Source organism: Lemur catta, chromosome 2, assembly GCF_020740605.2.
Source record: "Lemur catta isolate mLemCat1 chromosome 2, mLemCat1.pri, whole genome shotgun sequence".
Lineage (NCBI taxonomy): Eukaryota > Metazoa > Chordata > Mammalia > Primates > Lemuridae > Lemur > Lemur catta.
In genome coordinates this window covers 116127263-116146087 of record NC_059129.1, presented here as the reverse complement: position 1 = coordinate 116146087, position 18825 = coordinate 116127263, and the positions used below count along the sequence as shown (strand labels likewise).

The following is an 18825-nucleotide window of genomic DNA, read 5'->3' as shown; positions in this document are numbered from 1 at the left end:
TTAAGAATGCATAAACAAAATCTCAAACATAAGTTAAAAACATCAGAAATAATAAAACTACATGATTATGATCATATTAATTTTTTGAAATTACTGGTTGCCAAGGTAGAATTGTTTATTTTTAATTCATTAATCATTTCCAGAAGTTTTGAATTAAGCATTTCAAGAACTATTTCAAAAACCTTTTCAATTGTGCAAAAACCTCTAGAATTAGCTTCCCTGTAACTTCTATCTTCATGAAATTTTTCCATACAAAGTTAACCTGTAAAAGATACAAAATTAATACAGTAAACTCCTGAAAATTTTTTTAGTAACATTTGGCAAAATATGACTCCTCTATTTTACTTCATTTCCTTTATACTAATTGAGTGGTAAAATCATAAATTATAAGAAAAGTAAATATGGCATGCCATTAGTTGCATTATTATCAATACCATCTGACAATATCTGACCTACCAATTTTATTTCATGTCCTTTCTATGAATTTAGTGGTAAAATCATAAATTATACAAGAAAAGATAATGTTATTTTTAAATGTCAATAACTTACAACAATAACTAATGTTCTTAGTTAAGGTAAATTCATGAAATGAAACACTATATATCTATAAAACAGAATGGGTTGGAACAACTCATTTTGTGAAATCTCCAAGAAAATAATTTTCAGAGTGAAAGAGACTTGGGCTCCTACTCCTTGTGTGAAGGGAAGCTGCCTACAGACTGACAATGCTGTACTAGAGCCATTACTAGAGTATGAACAACTTCAATCACATGAAGTCCCTAAAATGTTTGGATGTTTTAGTTACTCTAATTTTTTAAAAACATATATTTAATTTATTTATGTTTAATTTGCCTCATTTATATCTTTCAGATCCAATGCTTTGTAAAACACTAATAAGTAGAATCATGTTTTAAGTTTGGCTCAATCCTTCAGTGTATATATGGAAAATGGGGATGACATGGTAATTTTCAAACTTGTAATTATAGAATCCTGTTTTTCACTCTGCTAGAAGATGTGGCATTTGAAGGGCTGGAACAAAAGACTTCTTTTATGACTAATAGTATTGGATTGAGGGAACTCAGATAAATCAAATTGCTAAATTTCATTAATTATGGCAGGTTTTCTTTTGGAATTTATTTTCTTTAAATTTAAAAGCAGAGTGGAAATTTTCTTTAAAAAGATCTGATAAGCAAAATAAGAATTATATGTGGGTGTGTAGAACAAAAACTGTGCTTCAGTTAGTTTGCCAACTTCAAGGTTTGGTGTGGACTCCAGATGAAAGGACAGGCCATTAGCGGAAGGAACAAAATGTATGCTCATTAAATGGTTCTGCCATATATCAAGAGTGATCATTGCTAAAGGAATGGAAGGGATGTCCACAAGAAATCATAACTTTCTTTTTGGAGTGTTATAATGTCTCTCTCTCTGATTTATTGTTATTTCTTCCTCTCTCTGTTCAACCCAATATTGATTTTTTAAAGTATTCTTTTAAGATTCTTACCTACAAGTTAATCTGCATTGCGAAGTTTATTTACAACAAACAGGACTGTATTTTGAAAAGCAGTAAAGTCACTGATGAAAGGGGCCACATCAGTACTAACAAGGACTCGTGGTGGCAGGCCCTTCTGGAAGTTGTGTATTCTGGTCAAGGTGGTAGGAAAGAGCGCTGCAGCTATATATTCCACAGCCACAACCCATTTTCTCTCAAAACATGCTTCTGGTTTAGAATAATAATCATATCTGAAAAAAAACAGGAAGAGAGCAACAAAATTTTGGAAGCTGAAAATTGAAAAGAACTAGTTGAGAGTCTTTCCTACATTTTCTTCTAGAATTCTAATCGTTTCCCATTTAAGGTTTAAAAAAAATGAGCTGAAATAAAAAAAAATATATTAAAAAATTAAAAAAAAAAAAAAAAAAAAAAAAAAAAAAAAAAGAAAGAACTAGTTGAAAAGATATAATAGAATCAAGAAAACTAAATCCTAAGCAACCAGAAAGGAAAACAGAGAAATAATGCTAATATAATTTGTGGAATTCTCAATTTAAAACCGAGTGTTACCCTCTGGGTAAAGGGAGATTGCTAAAATCAGAATGATTAAAAGTCTGTTAAAGGAGTAGTCATATACAAAAATTCCCTTCCAGACTTAAAATAGTGTGTAACTGCCACTCTTCACACTGGAAAGGGTAGAGCAGCGGGTACCTGAACTGTGTAAACTATTCATGGTTGGTGGTAGGGACCCCACCTTGAAAACAAGGGATGTCAGTGAATATGGTATACTGAGGCACCCTCCTCTCTTGCCTTCCTTTTTCTCTCTTGACATTAATAATACCAGCAGCCAGGCCTTCACTTTTGAAGAAGATAAATTATCTCTTCGGGAAAACTAGGTAAGCTCAAGAGAAAAGACTTTAAAATTTATTGGCACCATAGTGTCAATAATTAAAAGATTACCTAAACAACCCAGCAAGATTACTCTAGAGGTGTGTTCTTAGAAAAATTCCACTCAAGCACTTCAGAGCTTCTGAGTGATCCTCTTTATATGATATGAGTAGACATCCAGGTATTACCAGATACCTGAGGAAAGCCTCTAACACAGATAAGAGACACGAAACAAAATAACAAACAGAAAAAAAAATATGAAGTTATTCATGTTTACAAAGGATCAGGAATCAGACTGGTTTCAGACTTCTCACGAGTAAAAGTGAAGGTAAAAATTAATGAACAAATTACTTTAAAATTTTAAAAACTGCCAGCCTAGATTCCCATATTCACCTAAAGTCTCAGTCAAAAATAATGATAGAAAAAAATATATTCACATATGCAAAGTCTCAAACAATTTTACCTATCATATACCTGTTCAGAATCTACTGGAGGCTGTGCCTTACCAAAACAAAGTATATGAAGAAATATCATGGGTTCTTCTGGATCGAGGGGTCTAGAGCTCCTCCATCTGGAACTCCAACCAATTTCATGTATAAGAACTATGGACCCAGATTCTGTGCTTTTCTAGGGAAATGGGCGAAGCTTGTCAAAGGAAACTTAGAGTCGGAGTAGCCACAGTGGGGAAACTCCTTACAAAAAGCAAACAGTTACATGTCTTTATAGCTATAGCAGCTGCAAAAGATCTACTTGTACATGATTTTGAACCCAAAGCAAGGGGTCTCAAACTAAAGAAGCTGACTGACTGTCAGGGTGCCTCCAGAACAGCCCTGTGCCTTGCTGGCTGCCCTGCTGCAACCAGAAGCCTCTGAACCTGCTCCCATTCCTGAAGAGATACTTCAAGAGGTGAGTCCAGAGGCGTGGGCAGGTGGGAGACCAGGAAGGGTTAAAACCGCCATCCCAGTGCAAGTCAAGGTACAGGCAGGAATGGCACCACCACATTTAAAGCAATACCCCTTGAGGGAAGGGGCACGATAGGGAATCGAGCCTCTGCTGTCTGCCTTTTTTTTTTGGTTTGAACCTATTAGACCTTGCCAGTCCCCACACAGCACACCCATTCTGCCACTCCTGAAGCCTGGGACTAAAAAAATATAGATTGTTCAGGACCTGAGAGCCATTACCCAAATTGAAGAAGACATTCACCTGGTGGTTCCCAATCCTTAAATGCTACTCACAGCTCTGACTGGTAAACTTTGCTGGTTCACAGTCGTAGGTTTAAAAGATGCTTTCTTCTGCAAATTTCTGAGCTCTGAATCACAAGAACTGTTTGCTTTTGAATAGGAGAACCCAGGAACCCAGATACAAAAGCAAAGCAACAATGCTTTTGGACAGTTCTTCCCCAAGGTTTCAAAAACTCCCCTACCATCTTCAGGGAAATCCATGCTAAAGACCTCTGAGACCTCCAACTGGATTTTACTGCAATATGTCAATGACATATTAGCTGCTAGCATTACAAAAGAGACATCTGGTCATAACACTATGTTAAATCTAAACTTCCTGGCTGAATGTGGGTACAAGGTATCCAAAAAAAAAAAAAACCCCAAGTTCCACAGCCCTCAGTTAAATATTTAGAGTACGAGCTTTCCCAAAGACAGAGGAACCTGCTCCTTAGCTAGAGGGAGACCCTTGCCAGAGTAGCCAGACCCCTGACTTGGCAACAGATGCGTGCGGGGCTTCTTAGGCATGGCTGGATTCTGCCATATATGGATTTCTAACGGGCTATTGCTAAGCCCTGTATGATCCCTTAAAGTAGAAGATAAGGAAACTTTAGAATGGTCTGAGGACTGTCAAAAGGCCTTTTTAAATATCAAGGAAAAGCTGTTAATTGCACCAGCATTGGGGCTCCCAGATATAAGAAATCCTTTCAATCTTTTTGTACATGAGAGACAAAGAATAAGTCTGGAAGTGTTAATACAGGGTTTGGGAAATATTAAGAGATCTGTAGCTTACTTTTCAAAACAATTGGACATTGTTACAAAGGGATGGCCTTTTTGCCTTAGAGCATTTGCCACCACTTGTGACCTGCTTCAGGAAGCAGAAAAGTGTACATTAGGCAGGCCCACACCACCTGCACACATACCTCATTCTGTGCTTCCCTTGCTGGAACAAAAAGGAGGATACTGGCTGATCTCTGGGAGGCCTGGCAAAAAACAGGCCATCCTTTTACACAATCCAAATGTAACATTGAGAACAGTCTCTGCTTTAAACCCTGCCACCTTACTTTCTCAAATGCCACGTGAACCTGTGCATGACGGTTTACAAATAATTGAACAAGTTTATTCTAGCCAACCAGATCGGACAGACATACCCTTAGCCCAGACAGAGAGATGTTTACTGATGGAAGCAGTTTTATGGATCAGGGACAGTGGAGAGCTGGATTCGCAGTGGTGACTCCTTGACAGACATTCCAGGCTGCAGTGCTTTCCCCTGGCACCTCAATACAGAAGGCAAAACCAGTAGCCCTTATTAGGGCACTCCAGCTAGGTAAAGGAGCACGAGTGACCATTTACGTGGACTCCAGTTACACCTTTTCTGTTGTTCATGCTCATGGGGCCATCTGGAGTAAAAGGGAACTCCTAACCTCTGGTGATAAAGACATACAACCTGCTGAAAAAAAAATCCTAGCCTTGCCATTTTAGCCGCCAAGGAAGTAGCTATAGTACATTGCCTCAGACATCAGCAGGCGGTCTGGTGGCAAAAGGCAATCATCAGGCAGATCAGGTCACAAAACAACAAGAAAAAATGTCCCCAAGACTTTGTTGATGCCCTTGCTGCCTAAAATATGTCTTGGCCCTGAATCTCCCATATGCTCAGAGGAGGACCTAAAAAGAACACTCAATTGAGTGTTTGACCCTGACCACAGGACTCAGGATTGGGTGGAAATACAATGAGATAGGAGTGATGCTGAACCTCTGCTGGTTTAGGGTGATGCCTGATTCATGAATCATTCTTTGTTCAAATTCTCCTGAATTCAAATTTTAATTTTTTTAAAGTTTGTTTTAATAGTATCTATGATCAAAATAATAAATGTCATCCACATATTTATTATATTGTGTTTTTTTTTATACAATTAGAGGAATGTATTGCACCTTGCTTGTTTACTTGTTATTTAATGCAAGAACTTTTTTCTCAGATTTTTGTTCCCTCTTCATAAAACACTTTTTAAGGTTGATCACGCTAAAATATTTACACCTCATCACTATAATCCCCAATGGTTAGATTTATGTTTAATATAAAGATTAAAAAGCACCCTAGAAGAAAAAGAAAAAGGTATAAATAAGACAAAATATTATTTAGCATATTAAGTAGAGATGACTTTAGATACAATCTCACCTGTCTTCAAAACTTTTGACAGTATGATCCAAGGTTGAGGTGTGTGCATCCCATAAGTACTTCAGCAGGTCATTAAATTTACTAGAAGGTGACTGCATATACTAAAGAAATCAAACTTATTAATATTTGAGCAACTGTAACAATTTCTCTCCCTGAAATTCAATCATGTTCAAATATATAATTTAGCAATATTTAAATGAAAGTAGAATTTTGTTTCTAAGAATTAACATGTGTAAGACTAACACTCTATAAAGGACACAAAAATATACACTATTTTTAATAATGGCACATGCATCTAGAAGAAATGAACTTCAAGTGTCTTCGAAGAATCCATATTTTATACTTGTCAGCAGGTCTTTATTTTTTGTTTGTCATTTTTTTCTATTAACATTGTTAAAATTACCAAAACATCTTAAAAGTAAGAAGAAAAAAATCTTGTTAGAATGTTTAATTTAATTAAATCTAAAGTAATAAATTAATAATCTAAACAACAAATAAATCTATCTTTTCCTTGTTGATTTTAGTCTGTGTCTGTGTTTAACCAATGTATTTCTTTAGTTGCATCACTGAATATTTGATTTTGAGCAACACATAATTGTTTTGTTCTACCCATACATGTTTATTCATTAATTCAGCTGAAATGTGTTGATTGTTCTAAAACCAATTTGATAATTATATTTCATCCAAGATCCCACAGTTGAGCTAAAGTTTCAATTAACCAGATTTAGTTTGTTCGCCATTCAGCAAAATATCCTGCATGTTGACCATTAGTGTATAATTTATTTGAGGTGAGAAGAATGTATAGATTTTGTGTTAATGTTGTATTGGGGCAGTGGGTGTTAATGACACATAGTCCCCCACTATAAAAGATATTATTACTATATCATGCATAACAATTTATATTTTCATACTAAGTAAAATATTATACAATGCACAAAAAATCCTAAACAAAAAGTGTTATATAACAAAATAAATTCTCTTGCCATCTGCTAAGAGTATAAAGAAGGAACCTGGTAAAAGGCATTCCACTTGTTCATTGTCTCAGGGTAGGATGAATGACAGCTAGAGACATCATAACAAAACTTCTTCTCATCCTTGGGTGGTGGCAAAAGCCTAACTTGGCCTGATGATATCCCCATTATGCCAGAATCAACCGCAGCGAGGAAGGGCAATGAAGACAGAAAATAATTTAAGTCTGTAAGAACAAAAGCCTTATTATTACACAAGCACTAACAAACATCAGAGGACATTTTTAAGGAAGCCATAAGTCATTAAGGAAAAACTCACAGATCCAGAAACATTTAATAAGAGCTAGGCATTAGGAAAAAGAATATTGACCAAAAATCCCGCTGAGGATTATATATGTAATTTTAATGTGTTCTTGTTAATAATCCTATAATCATAAACATATATTAGTTAAAGAACTTGACTATGATATTTTAAAACAAAAAGTGATTGTAATAGATTTGGCAGTATTCATTTTTCAAAGCATTAAGTAAAAAAGGAAGAAAGCTATCAGCTTATTCACAGAATGGAAAAAAAAAAGCTCATTCAGATTTTATTGTGAACTGTGTTTTTCCTAAAACGTTTTAACATGATTATAGCTCTAGTAAATAGGTATTTTCTATTTTATATATGTAAAGTTAATTTGTAGCCATGTTATCACTAAGTTTGTGCCTTATTCTATGTCTCTAAAGAAAAATTTTTGGAAAAGCTTTGGTAATAGACCATTGGATAATTGGGTTGACAATCAAATAAGACCCTTTCATTAATTTTTTAAAAATTCCTGTCTATAAATTACCTATTCCAGCAGATTCAGACATTATAATTTAGTTAGGTATTAGGCTTATGCTGAGTCCCACTAGAAATCAGTGATACAGAATATTTCATCATAGACATGCACATGTGAATCAGTCCTATGCCCTTGTATGACAGGCAAAACTCCAAAGTCCTAAACCAATCTGAGTATAACAAACTCTGAATTCTAGATCTGTGGCCACCACTATTTGTGGGTCTTCAAAAAAAAAAAAATGATTAGGGGTAGGATGAAGAAAACACATAAGGATATGTATGATGTGCATCACTCTGAGAATGTAAAATTTAATGTGGTCATGTTTCCAATTATTGGGAAATATCTCTAAGGAATTGTGTAAATTGGTTTCATTACTAAAGCATAAAATTAAACTGAAGAATTAGAATATACCTTCTGGTTATTTTAGCATGAAGTATATGACTAAAGCCTTAGATTACTGATTGCAGTCAGTCTTTATCTCTGACAAGTTTATGAGTTTCAGTATTAAACACATCTGGTCTGAGCAAAATGAAATAGCATCATTTTTCTTGGTCTCTCACTTTGAATCCTTCCTTATTCTGGAGATTCGCTGTCACTCGTGGGACCTCCCACTTAATTGCTAGTGTTGGTTCCTTCATCACCTTTTGCAGTTCCTTATTTCAGTCCTTCTGTGAAAAGCTGAATATGTCCTAAGGAATTATTATTGACATAGTGGCTGTTAAACCCTATAATGTGACATAAAGACCACAAGGTACATGGTGAAGTAGAGTCCTTTTTTAAAAGGAACAGTACTGTTTTGTTTTGTTTCTGTCCTTAAGATTCTAGGTTTGAATGCTTTCTTTTGGAAAAGGTTAATATCTATTTTGCTACTTAAGTCAACTTACCACCCCACCAACTATCCACAGAGATGCACAATGTATTTCCAGATGCATAGCCACAGCTTGTCGTCCGGGTTGGATCTGCTAACCTGCCTAGAGAAAAAAGGATGCACAGCTGTATTTATTATGCACATTTTGAAACTGACTATAATTGTTGCTTAACCAGATACATTTTGTTTGCAGATGCAAAAACATTTATTTCTGAAAAACTTGTGTTTGTATTCCCACCCCGCTTTATCTTTTATGTTCTACCTCTCAACCAATTTCTTTTCTTTTCCTTAAAAACATTACAATTTTCTACTTTTGAATTATACGTCAAATATTTTTTGCTTCTGCAAGTATTAGCTCTTCTACTTCTTCCTCTACCTCATAGTCAAAATTATGGAAGCAATATGCATACAGATTTAAAGAGGTGGTTTAAAATCAAACCAAATCCTTGCTCCATAATTTACTAGTTTGGCTTTGTCTGAATAACAACATCTTATGCCTTAGTTGCCTCACCTATAAATCAAGAATAACAACATAAACTACATTTAAGGAAAAGTATCAAAAGTGTTTCACCTGTAATATATATTATGTAAATATTAGAAAAGAATCTTTCTTTTCCTTGCCAAATGAAATTGCTATTTCTCTCTCTCTCTCTCTCTCTCTCTCTCTTTCTAATTTCCTTATCGGCTGTGTTATCAATGTGTGGTGGGAAACATGTACCACTTTCTCATGAGCTTCCTCTGTTTGCCAGAAGAAAATTACCTTTCAACTGATGAATATTTTATTCCCCAACATATCTTCTGTCCGTATATTGTAAAATACCTATTTCCAAGAGGAAGCAGTCATTTGCAGAGAAAGATCCTCATGAACAAGGTGCTGCTCCTTTATAAGCCCATATCCATGATTAGGTAATCACAATTAAAATGTCAAGAAATTCAGATAAATTTGGCATCAGCTTTTGATTTTAGTGAATATTTCTTGACTATTCTGTTCATCTCATTGCTTATAAAGGAGTCCAGCACTTAGTAGAAGTTTAGTAAATATTTTTCAAATGCTCAATAGATTAGATATGGTGTCTTTTTATAGTTGGTAACTATGTTTTAGGCCTCACTGAAGCTTCTAATACAAACAGACAACCCATAAAAGATGGATTTGTGGAGAAGGAGAAAGAGATGTGGAAATATAACGATTATGAGTGAAAAAGAGGGAAAGGAAAAAAAATCAATTTTCAAAAACATGTATAGTGTATAAGATCCCCATTTCCCAAATATTTCATTATATTGGTAGATCATTAGAATGAAAAAAAGAGCCCTACTTACCTGAACTATATTGCCAGCCATGCTGCAGAGGCAATCCCCATAAAATATTTTGTTCATTTTTTGGTGCAAATTTTTCAAAATACCTGGCTGTCTGGTTCAACAGGATTTTATATAGCCCCATTCTCTCAGGGAATACCCATGGATCAACAATGTACACCCCATTCTCCACCCTGTAGTCACTGAACTGACCAGGACTCTCCTTCCACAGAGGAGGCTCCAAAGCTGAGAGATTGGAAGCCCATGCTAAAGAAGCAGAAAAGCAACCGACTAGTATATGAACCCAGGAAGGAAGGACAGCCATCGTACGAAAGGTGGCAATTGAGATTGTGGCCGGGTATTTATTGGAGAATGGAGGAGGAAGTCATGATATTTTCTTACATCATAGCTTATCAATACTTTAAATACTTTTTCTTGGATAGGGTGAAAATACAGAGGAAATTTGTATATTAGCTGAAATTCAACATAACTGAATTGTGTAATCTCTTCAGTGTCAGAACATGACTACAAGGTTAGGCTTGTCTATAATATATTGGATAAAACTATTTGTCAACAAAAACCTTCCTGAAGTTTCTCAGCCTACGCTATCATTACAAAATATATTGCAAATGGCATTAGGATGCTTTCCTCTCATAAAAATACTTTAATATATTTCATGGAAAATATTAAATAGTTGAAGATTGACATACAAGGGTTTGTAATAATGTATAAAGGTAAACTGAAAAACATGTGTGATCCAGTTATAATACAACTTTTTGCTTCAAGAAAGAAGTTTAAGAAGTTTCAAGTACATCCAATTAGCCCAATTCAATAGCGAAAGCCAGTCTGCTGTAAAAAAATCTGCTAGTTAATTCCCAATATCCATTTTCCATTCTTTATCAGTAAAACAACCTTGGAATTTTAGCTGGGATATGGTCTCAAACAATTAAGGCTAAATTTTCACTGTCCCTTGCACAACCAACCAACCATATGACTAAGTGTTAGCCATTGGGACATAAACAGAAACCATGTTCACAACTTCTGGGATATGTCCTTAAATGGAGAGCATGTGCCACTTTCTCTTCCCTTCTTCTGTGTTGTGGCTTGGATTATGGATGTGACGGTTAAAACTCAATCTTGACCCCTATGCACAAGGCACTATCTTAGAGATGACATAATGCAAAGCTGGAGGTTGTGTGAGTCCCAGCAGACTGTAGAGCCATGAGATACCCCTGAATTCCTACAGCTGAATTTTACCTGAGAGAAAAACATCCTGTTTCCTGGTTTCAACTACTGTTATTTGGGTTTCATTCACACATAGTCAAAATGTTTGCCTCTTTAATAGGTAATGCACTTGAAATGCTGAATTATTAGCATAATTAGATCCATATGCTTCATAGCAGTTCAGGGGCACTGCTCACTCCTGGCATGGTCCAGATTGAATATCCTTCAGCATAATGCAACTCTATTTCTGTCATATTATTTACCCAATAGCCATTTGACCATTAACTATTCAATTTTTCAGATATATTCATATAAAAGAGAAGTGTTAGGAATTGCTATTGTGTTCTTGATCAAAAACACAAGCATTCTGGATGTTACATTCCATCTTTATAAAAAATAAATACATGAATATATACTACAAGATGTTTCTCTAAAATCAAGTGTCAGGATCATTCTCAGTGAAGAAACCTTAAGAACATTCCTTTAAAGTCATAAATAAGTTAGTAAAGATAATGAAATTAGAGGTATAAAATTGAGAATGAGGAAGTGGTAGTACAATTTTTGCAGATGATATGAAAGTATTGAATATTTGGAAAATATAAGAGAATAAAACTGGAAAGATAACTACAAAGAAAAAGAAAATTTAATAAAGTGTATAGGAACTAAATTAGTATATATAGGTCAATAGCTTTGTATGTAAAAGCAATTGGAAAGTACAGTGCATGGAAATACAATGAAGAAAAGTCCTCATTTTTAAGGTCAACAAAAGGACCAACATATTTAGAAATAAGTGTAATTGTATTAGATCTATTTGGATAAAAATATTTAAGAATTCTAATAAAATTGAACAATTTTAAAGTCACACCATGTTTTTCAATAGACTCAACATTATCAACATGTTAATCTAAATTTACACAATAAGAATGAGAAATATTAACAGGATTTTTAGAAGTAGAACAGCTAAGACTTAAGTTTGTTTAAAAACTAAATTATGTAGGAAAATAGAAAAACTCTAATAATAAGGGAAAATAATAATGATGAAAGGAAACGTTCCCTAACAAATATTAAAACATTGTTATAAACCCTCACAAATTAAAGTAACATATTACAATCATTGATGTAATTGAGGTACACATAAAAGACACATTATTGGACTATTAGAGAAAGATTTAAAAGGAAAGACCCAATTACAAATAAGAGTTTAACAAGGAACTGTGCTAGGACTAGATATAGACATTGCTTATATATCCCTTTATGAGACAGTTATTGAAATTCCCATATACAGTGAAAAAAATAAGAGTATATCTTAATGTAAAGATATTTGTGGAAGATATAAATAAAATTATAATGTCAATAGTAGAATCTGGACCTTCTGATACAAATACTATTAATAGAAGAGGAAATAAATTAGAAACTTACAAATAAACTTCCAGTTCACATCAAACTTACCATAGCATGAACTACTAGTTACATAATCCACTATTTATTCTTCTTTTTTTGCAAGAAGAACACCTCTAATACTTAGCACAAAACACAGTCTTTCTGGAATAAATATTATATTATCTAGTGTCACAGCTAGATGCAGCTATGTGATAAAGGTCTGGAAAAATTCTTAGATCGCAGCTTTTAAGAAATTTCTTTAAAAGATGCCCTGTCCTTTATTCTTCGGTGTTTCTTCTTCTGCTAGCTGTAATACAAGTATATCTACAGACTGATGCTGTCTTAGATTATGACAGGGGAGCAAGAAAAGATAGTAGGACAAGCAAAGAAAGACTGAGTTCCTGATATTCATGGAGCTCTAGATTGTCTAATTCTGTATTACCATTTCCAAGAAAGCAATGAAATTTTAACTTAAACCAGTATTTTTTGCAGGATTTGTTACTACCTGGAGAACTGAATCTGAACAAACACTTTGTCTTTTAATATTTCTGTGTTTCATTTTCCTTAACTGTAATGTAGAAATAGTGTTACATGCTTCTAGATCTACTAATTATGACTCCATTTCAAGTTGTTTGAGTTTGACATTTGGATAGGTAACTTGTATTAGATATTGGATAGAAAATATGTGTTTGAGGCACACACATACAAACAATTACTCAAACTCCAGAATTTCAATGTGAAATGAATGCTAATACCCTAATTTATAAATAAGAAAACTGAGGCTTATCAGGGTTAAGGAATTTCCCCAAAGTCATACAGGTTGCAGATGGGAAAGACTAAATTTGATCCCCAATCTGCCTTGGATCAAACCAGGGTTCTTGTAGATGATGCTGTATTATGCCACAAACTAATGACACAAATAATATTACAGGGAAATTTTAACTTTATCTAAGGGAAGAAATTATATTTAAAAAAAATCCAGCATTTTATGCATTTCAAGACATTTTATTCATTTGCCTAGAATGCTGACTGTAAGTGTGTATTTCTATAGCCATAATGTTGTGGAAACTGCCAAGAAATTACAGACAGAAGATCTGTAATATCATCTTAACCTTGTCACTAGCAGCATAAACTAGGGGAGTCTAAATTTGCTTCTCTACAAAATGCAAATAATGAAACTATTCTTTCCTATTACATAAGGGAATTGGGAGACCTAAGGAGAAGACAAAAGGAGTGAAAGAGTATAAAATAATCCAAAAATAATAATTACAAAAAACATTTTCATTAGAATTAAGCAATTCTAATTGGTCCATTTCCATATTCTTTTAAATATGTGCCTTGACTTATAAATGATTTGGATATATTCTTGAATTACCTCAGTGCAGTCAGCCTTCTCCTCCTTTACCCACCCTCAGTAAGAGTAGAGAAGTTTAGATTCTTTTTCATGCAAAACACACAGCTCACAGTCACACATGAAGAGCGGTAATAATAAAAAATTTCTTTAAAATTACCCAAAGGAAAAGCTATGGTTAACATTCCTAACACAAAATAAGAATATCTTAAAATACTTAACTGGCTAACTCTTAAGAAGTAGTATGATGTTATAGTTAAAATTTTTTTGTTCCTTTAGATATATTTATACATGCTTTTTAGTATATCAGAGTAATTACATTTTTCCTGACTAAATATTCTATGGGTATACTTTTTTCTCTGAAATTGTTTTTTGTTTACTCCAGTGTAAAAGGATTTTTATATTCTTTCCTATAGTATGAAATATAGAAGGGAATAAAAATAAAGCAAAAACACCAAAACGTCTTCATTGAAACAAGGACATGGATACATTTGAATATTATAGATTATGAAACATATTTATCAAACAGTATAAACCACGTGTGAAGACAAAGATATTTGATGAACTCTTTGATGTAGTTCAGGTAAAGAATCAACTTCTTGGCCAGGCGCGGTGGCTCACTCCTGTAATCCTAGCACTCTGGGAGGCCGAGGCGGGCGGATTGTTTGAGCTCAGGAGTTGGAGACAAGCCTGAGCAAGAGCGAGACCCTGTCTCTACTAAAAATAGAAAGAAATTATCTGGACAGCTAAAAATATATATAGAAAAAATTAGCCGGGCATGGTGGCACATGCCTGTAGTCCCAGCTACTCGGGAGGCTGAGGTAGAAGGATCGCTTGAGTTCAGGAGTTTGAGGTTGCTGTGAGCTAGGATGATGCCACGGCACTCACTCTAGCCCGGGCAACAGAGTGAGACTCTGTCTCAAAAAAAAAAAATCAACTTCTTGAAAGGTCTCTAGAGTCACAGTGTGGAAGATAAACTAGAGGTACAATTTAAAACGGGAGAAGTACAGAAAACAAGAAGTTGAGAGAGAAATCAGGCCAACATGTGACTCTGATTATCTGTTATCGTTCCCCTTTGATAGAGAACAATGTTAGATGTAAAACTAGGTATAGGAGGGGAAAGAAGGAGAAGCCACTGGGTTATAAGCTAACAGCCGATGAAATAGGGGATTTTGTTGTGTGCTCCCCCAAATACCTGGATCCAGACAATTATCCAGACAAAATCCAAAATATATGAGTTCAGACAATCTAGGAAAGACTAAGGAAAAGTAAGTACAGAGTTGGTAGGAATTTATTCAAACAACTGTGTTTAATCAAGACTATAGGATTTCCTAGCTCATTCTTCCTCTGTCCTTTTTTCATCTGTTCTTAAACTGCTCCATTCAAGATAAGCACAGTCTTAGGAAACAATGATAGGACACAATAGAGATTGGAAAATATAATATGATAAAATGAAAAAATCCTTAAAACATTTAAATGGAGAAATAATATATTCAAAATGTAGACAACCTATATCACTAGAGAAATTATACAAGGAGATGGAGTTCAGACTATAACTATCTGTAATATCAGAAATTATAGACAACAAAGCTTGTTAATGTAAAGTATACAAAAAAGTGATATAAGCACTTGAAGAAAAAATTGCAAAGTATCATAAAAAGTGATAAATAAACTTGAAGAGCTCTAGAGATGAAGAGAAAATAAAATAGTTACAGGAAACAACAGTGACAAATAGAAATTATTTAAATAGTGTCAGGTACTTGATATACTGCTTGAAGAAGTCGTTCAAAATGAAATAAAAAAGAATAAAGACAAGGACCAACACATATAATTGTTCTTTCCTATCTGAAGAAGAGCAAGAAAAAGTTGAATAAAAAAATCCAAAGACAGCTGGGCGCATTGACTCACACTTGTAATCCTAGCACTCTGGGAGGCTGAGGTGGGGGATTGCTTGGAGGTCAGGAGTTCGAGACCAGCCTGAGCAAGAGTAAGGCCCCATCTTTACCAAACATAGAAAAACTTAGCCGGGTGTGGTGGCACACGCCTGTAGTCCTGGCTACTCAGGAGGCTGAGGCAGGAAGATCGTTTCAGCCCAGGAGTTTGAGGTTGAAGTGAACTGTGATGATGCCTCTGGACTCTAGCCAGGACAACAGAGTGAGACGCTGTCTCAAAAATAAATAAATAGAAAAATAAAAAAGAAAGAAAAAAGGAAATCAGGATTCCAAAGAACACTTCCTGAAATTAAGAACACCTTGAATTGACAGCATAAAAAGAACACTGAATAACCTGTACTTAGCCATATCCTGTGATATTACTGAATACAATCAATGAAGATAGATTTAAATGGTTTATGTACTAAGTTAGATTGCATTTTGCTACATAGCAATTCAAAGCAAATTTAATTTAATTAATATTACTCTTTATTTTTGTGTTTCAAATTTGGCAATTTTTAGTGAACTCCTTTTAAGTTCAACAATTTTTTGACTCAGCTGTATTGAGTGTATGAATGAGCTGATTATAGGCATTTTTCACCTCTGTTACTGTGCTTTAGATTGGTAGTATTTCTATTTGATTTTTTTAAAGTTTCTATTATTTTGCTGAGATTACCTATGTGATCCTGTATGTTGACCTCCTTTTCCATTACAGCCTTTAATGTAATAATAATTTTAAATTCTCTGTCAGATGATTTTAGTGTCTGTGTCATATCTGTGTCTAGTGCAAATTTATTTGAATCTTGGGAGTATGTTCATTTCCTTGACTTTCATATGCCTTGTAATTTTTTGTTGAACATGGACAGCTTATGTAGGACAATAGACACTGAACTAAATAGACTTTTGCTTGGATATGGGCACACTTTCTGTTAGATCTTTCCTTAGCACAGGGATTTTTATTAATCTCACTGAGCTAGATGTGAGAATTGTTTTGTTTCTATGGTTATACTCAGTGAACCACAGACTTCAAATTCCTCTAGTAGGGCTGGTTTACCAGAGAATCATTTTTAATATCGTCTCCTTATTCAGCTTTAGACTTTCCCTTTGTGATATAATTCAGAAATTACATATCTTGTAGCTCTGCCGGAAGTATTTCACAGTTCCTTTTCCTTGACACTTGTTAGCCTAGCGAGGTGGGACGCAGGGATCATTTGTGATGTTCTGAGTAAGACTCCAGGTTAGGCAGGCACTGGTCAAGAGCGTGGCCTGCACAAGTGCTGTTGACTCTCCTCCGGCTGTAGCTCTGGGCCTGCTTTTTATCTTTGCCCATCTTCATAGACAGAGTTTTTCTATTATCTTCTCCCAGCTGCAAATAGTTTTCACCTGTACTCTAAGATTGACATTTTTGTTTCCACCAACTCTGACAGATTAAGGCTTTTCTTTCCAATGTGAAAATAGGAGATAAAGAATCCTAAGGGAATTTTGTGCCATCCTTCCAGTACCTGCTGTTCCCCTCCCTACCTGTACCATGGGGAAACTTTCTCAGCGCTCTCCAGTCTTCCCTGTGAGGAACAATATTTCTTACTGCTGAAGTGCGTGGGAGGTGAAAGGAAAGGGGAAACTGAAAGGCCACCCCCAGGTAATTGGTTTAGCCTAAGACTTAAATGGCTCCTATTTAATTCCCAAGGCCCCTATATACCCAGACGCAGGGGGGAAGTATAACTTTCTTCGTCTATCTTTACATGGCAGCTATCTCCTCCTTTCCTCTTAAATTTATGTCTTTTTCTAGCTTTACTGTTTTCTTGCCCTAAGATGACCTAAATGACAAGCACTCAACATTCAGTGCAAACTGTCTTTGTACAAAGGTAGATTAATATTTATCGTTGCCTTTTTATGTGTTCTTAGTTCTAAGTTCCAGTTCGTTGAGTTGATTTACTCAAGGAACATGTACGGTATTTGCCTGCTGTTTATTATCCAAACAAAAATTGTTTCCAAGGTCTTTATGTTCTTTTCCTGGATCATTAATCAACAGATAGAGATGTGCCATTCTCTTAGCAAAGACAGATTTTTTTCAGACTTTCAATACAAATAGTCTTATCAAATATTCAAGCACAAATGGCTTCTTTCAAAGATCTGAACCTAGAATCCCCTAGACTCACCTTGTCCAATCGATCTTCTTCCATTGTATCCTCTTGTTCCATTTTAAATAATAGGCAAATATAATCCTCATTCTCTTCATACACACTCTATTTGTATCTCTTTGCCTTATCTGACAGCTCTCTTTTCCCTGACACACTGTTTTCCCTGGTAGGTAGCTCCTGGGCATCCTCATTCACTTACAGCTCAAAAATCACAGGCAGATTCAGCAAGATGCAAGCTGCCCCCATCGAACGCCCTATTCACACAGTTCTATATCGTCATCATTTCTATTAACTTTCACCTCCATTCTTTTAGTATTTGCCAGGGATTTGTAATAATATTCTCCCTAGTTTTAAATAAATAATTGGATACCTCACTTTTTTGTTTTTATTCTTATCTTCTATCTCTAATTCTATAAAGAGAATCAAAACTGGTTTCCAGAATTAGATACTCCATTAGCAACAGGAACATTTTCCTTGATAGTTTTGACGCTTGCCCTCCTCTGACAATGTGGATCCATAATCCTGTGTGAGAAACGTCACCATGGCAGATGCAAAGTGGCCACAAATTCTTTGTAGCTAGACCCATGAGAGAGGACATACATTTCTCTGCTTCTTGAGCTGTGATGATTTGTGATTTATTTTCATTAATAACATGTGGTGAAAATGAATACCTCGAATAACTTTGAATAACTTCCAAACCCAGACTTCAAGAGGCCTTATAGTTTCTATTTTTGCTGTCTTAGTATACAGACACCATGCAAACAAGCCCCAGCTAGTTTGTTGAAGAAGCATCAGTGGAGAACCAGGTGATAGCCAGACAACCAGCAGACATGAGGCCATCCTAGAGGATCCAGCCTCACTCTAGTCCCCATGTGACTGAGTCCCACGCATGAGCCCAGATGCAAGCAGTAAAACTGCCCAGCTGAGTCTAACCCAAATTGCTGACCCACAGATTGTGAGCTTGTAAATAAATGTCTTTACAAGACACAGGATTTGGGGGTGGTTTGTAACTGCAATAAATAACTCATATAAACAGCAAAGGAGTTTGGAATTCAGAAGTTTTTTAGATTTTAGAAAG

At 35.1% G+C, this 18825-nt stretch overlaps 1 protein-coding gene across 1 annotated transcript; it reads right to left on the bottom strand.

Moving 5' to 3' along the window:
* Window positions 1-221: 221 nt before the first annotated feature.
* C2H6orf58 (chromosome 2 C6orf58 homolog) lies at window positions 222-10045 on the bottom strand. The gene is made up of 6 exons (XM_045542313.1): window positions 9745-10045; window positions 8444-8530; window positions 6778-6962; window positions 5768-5868; window positions 1502-1740; window positions 222-262 (listed from the first exon to the last, which is right to left on the bottom strand). The coding sequence occupies exons 1-5, from the start codon at window positions 10043-10045 to the stop codon at window positions 1509-1511; spliced, it is 906 nt and encodes a 301-aa protein (XP_045398269.1). The 3' UTR covers window positions 222-262; window positions 1502-1508.
* Window positions 10046-18825: the final 8780 nt, after the last annotated feature.

Bases quoted from the DNA above. Each gene is read 5' to 3' on its own strand.
- C2H6orf58 (XM_045542313.1), bottom strand. From the start codon at position 10,045: ATGGCTGTCCTTCCTTCCTGGGTTCATATACTAGTCGGTTGCTTTTCT. The intron at 6,963-8,443 runs GTAAGTTGACTT...TTGTTCTTACAG, and splicing joins TGTGGATAGTTGGTGGGGTG to ACTTAAATTATTTTCTGTCT. The intron at 5,869-6,777 runs GTTCCTTCTTTA...TGATTTCTTTAG, and splicing joins AGTGGAATGCCTTTTACCAG to TATATGCAGTCACCTTCTAG.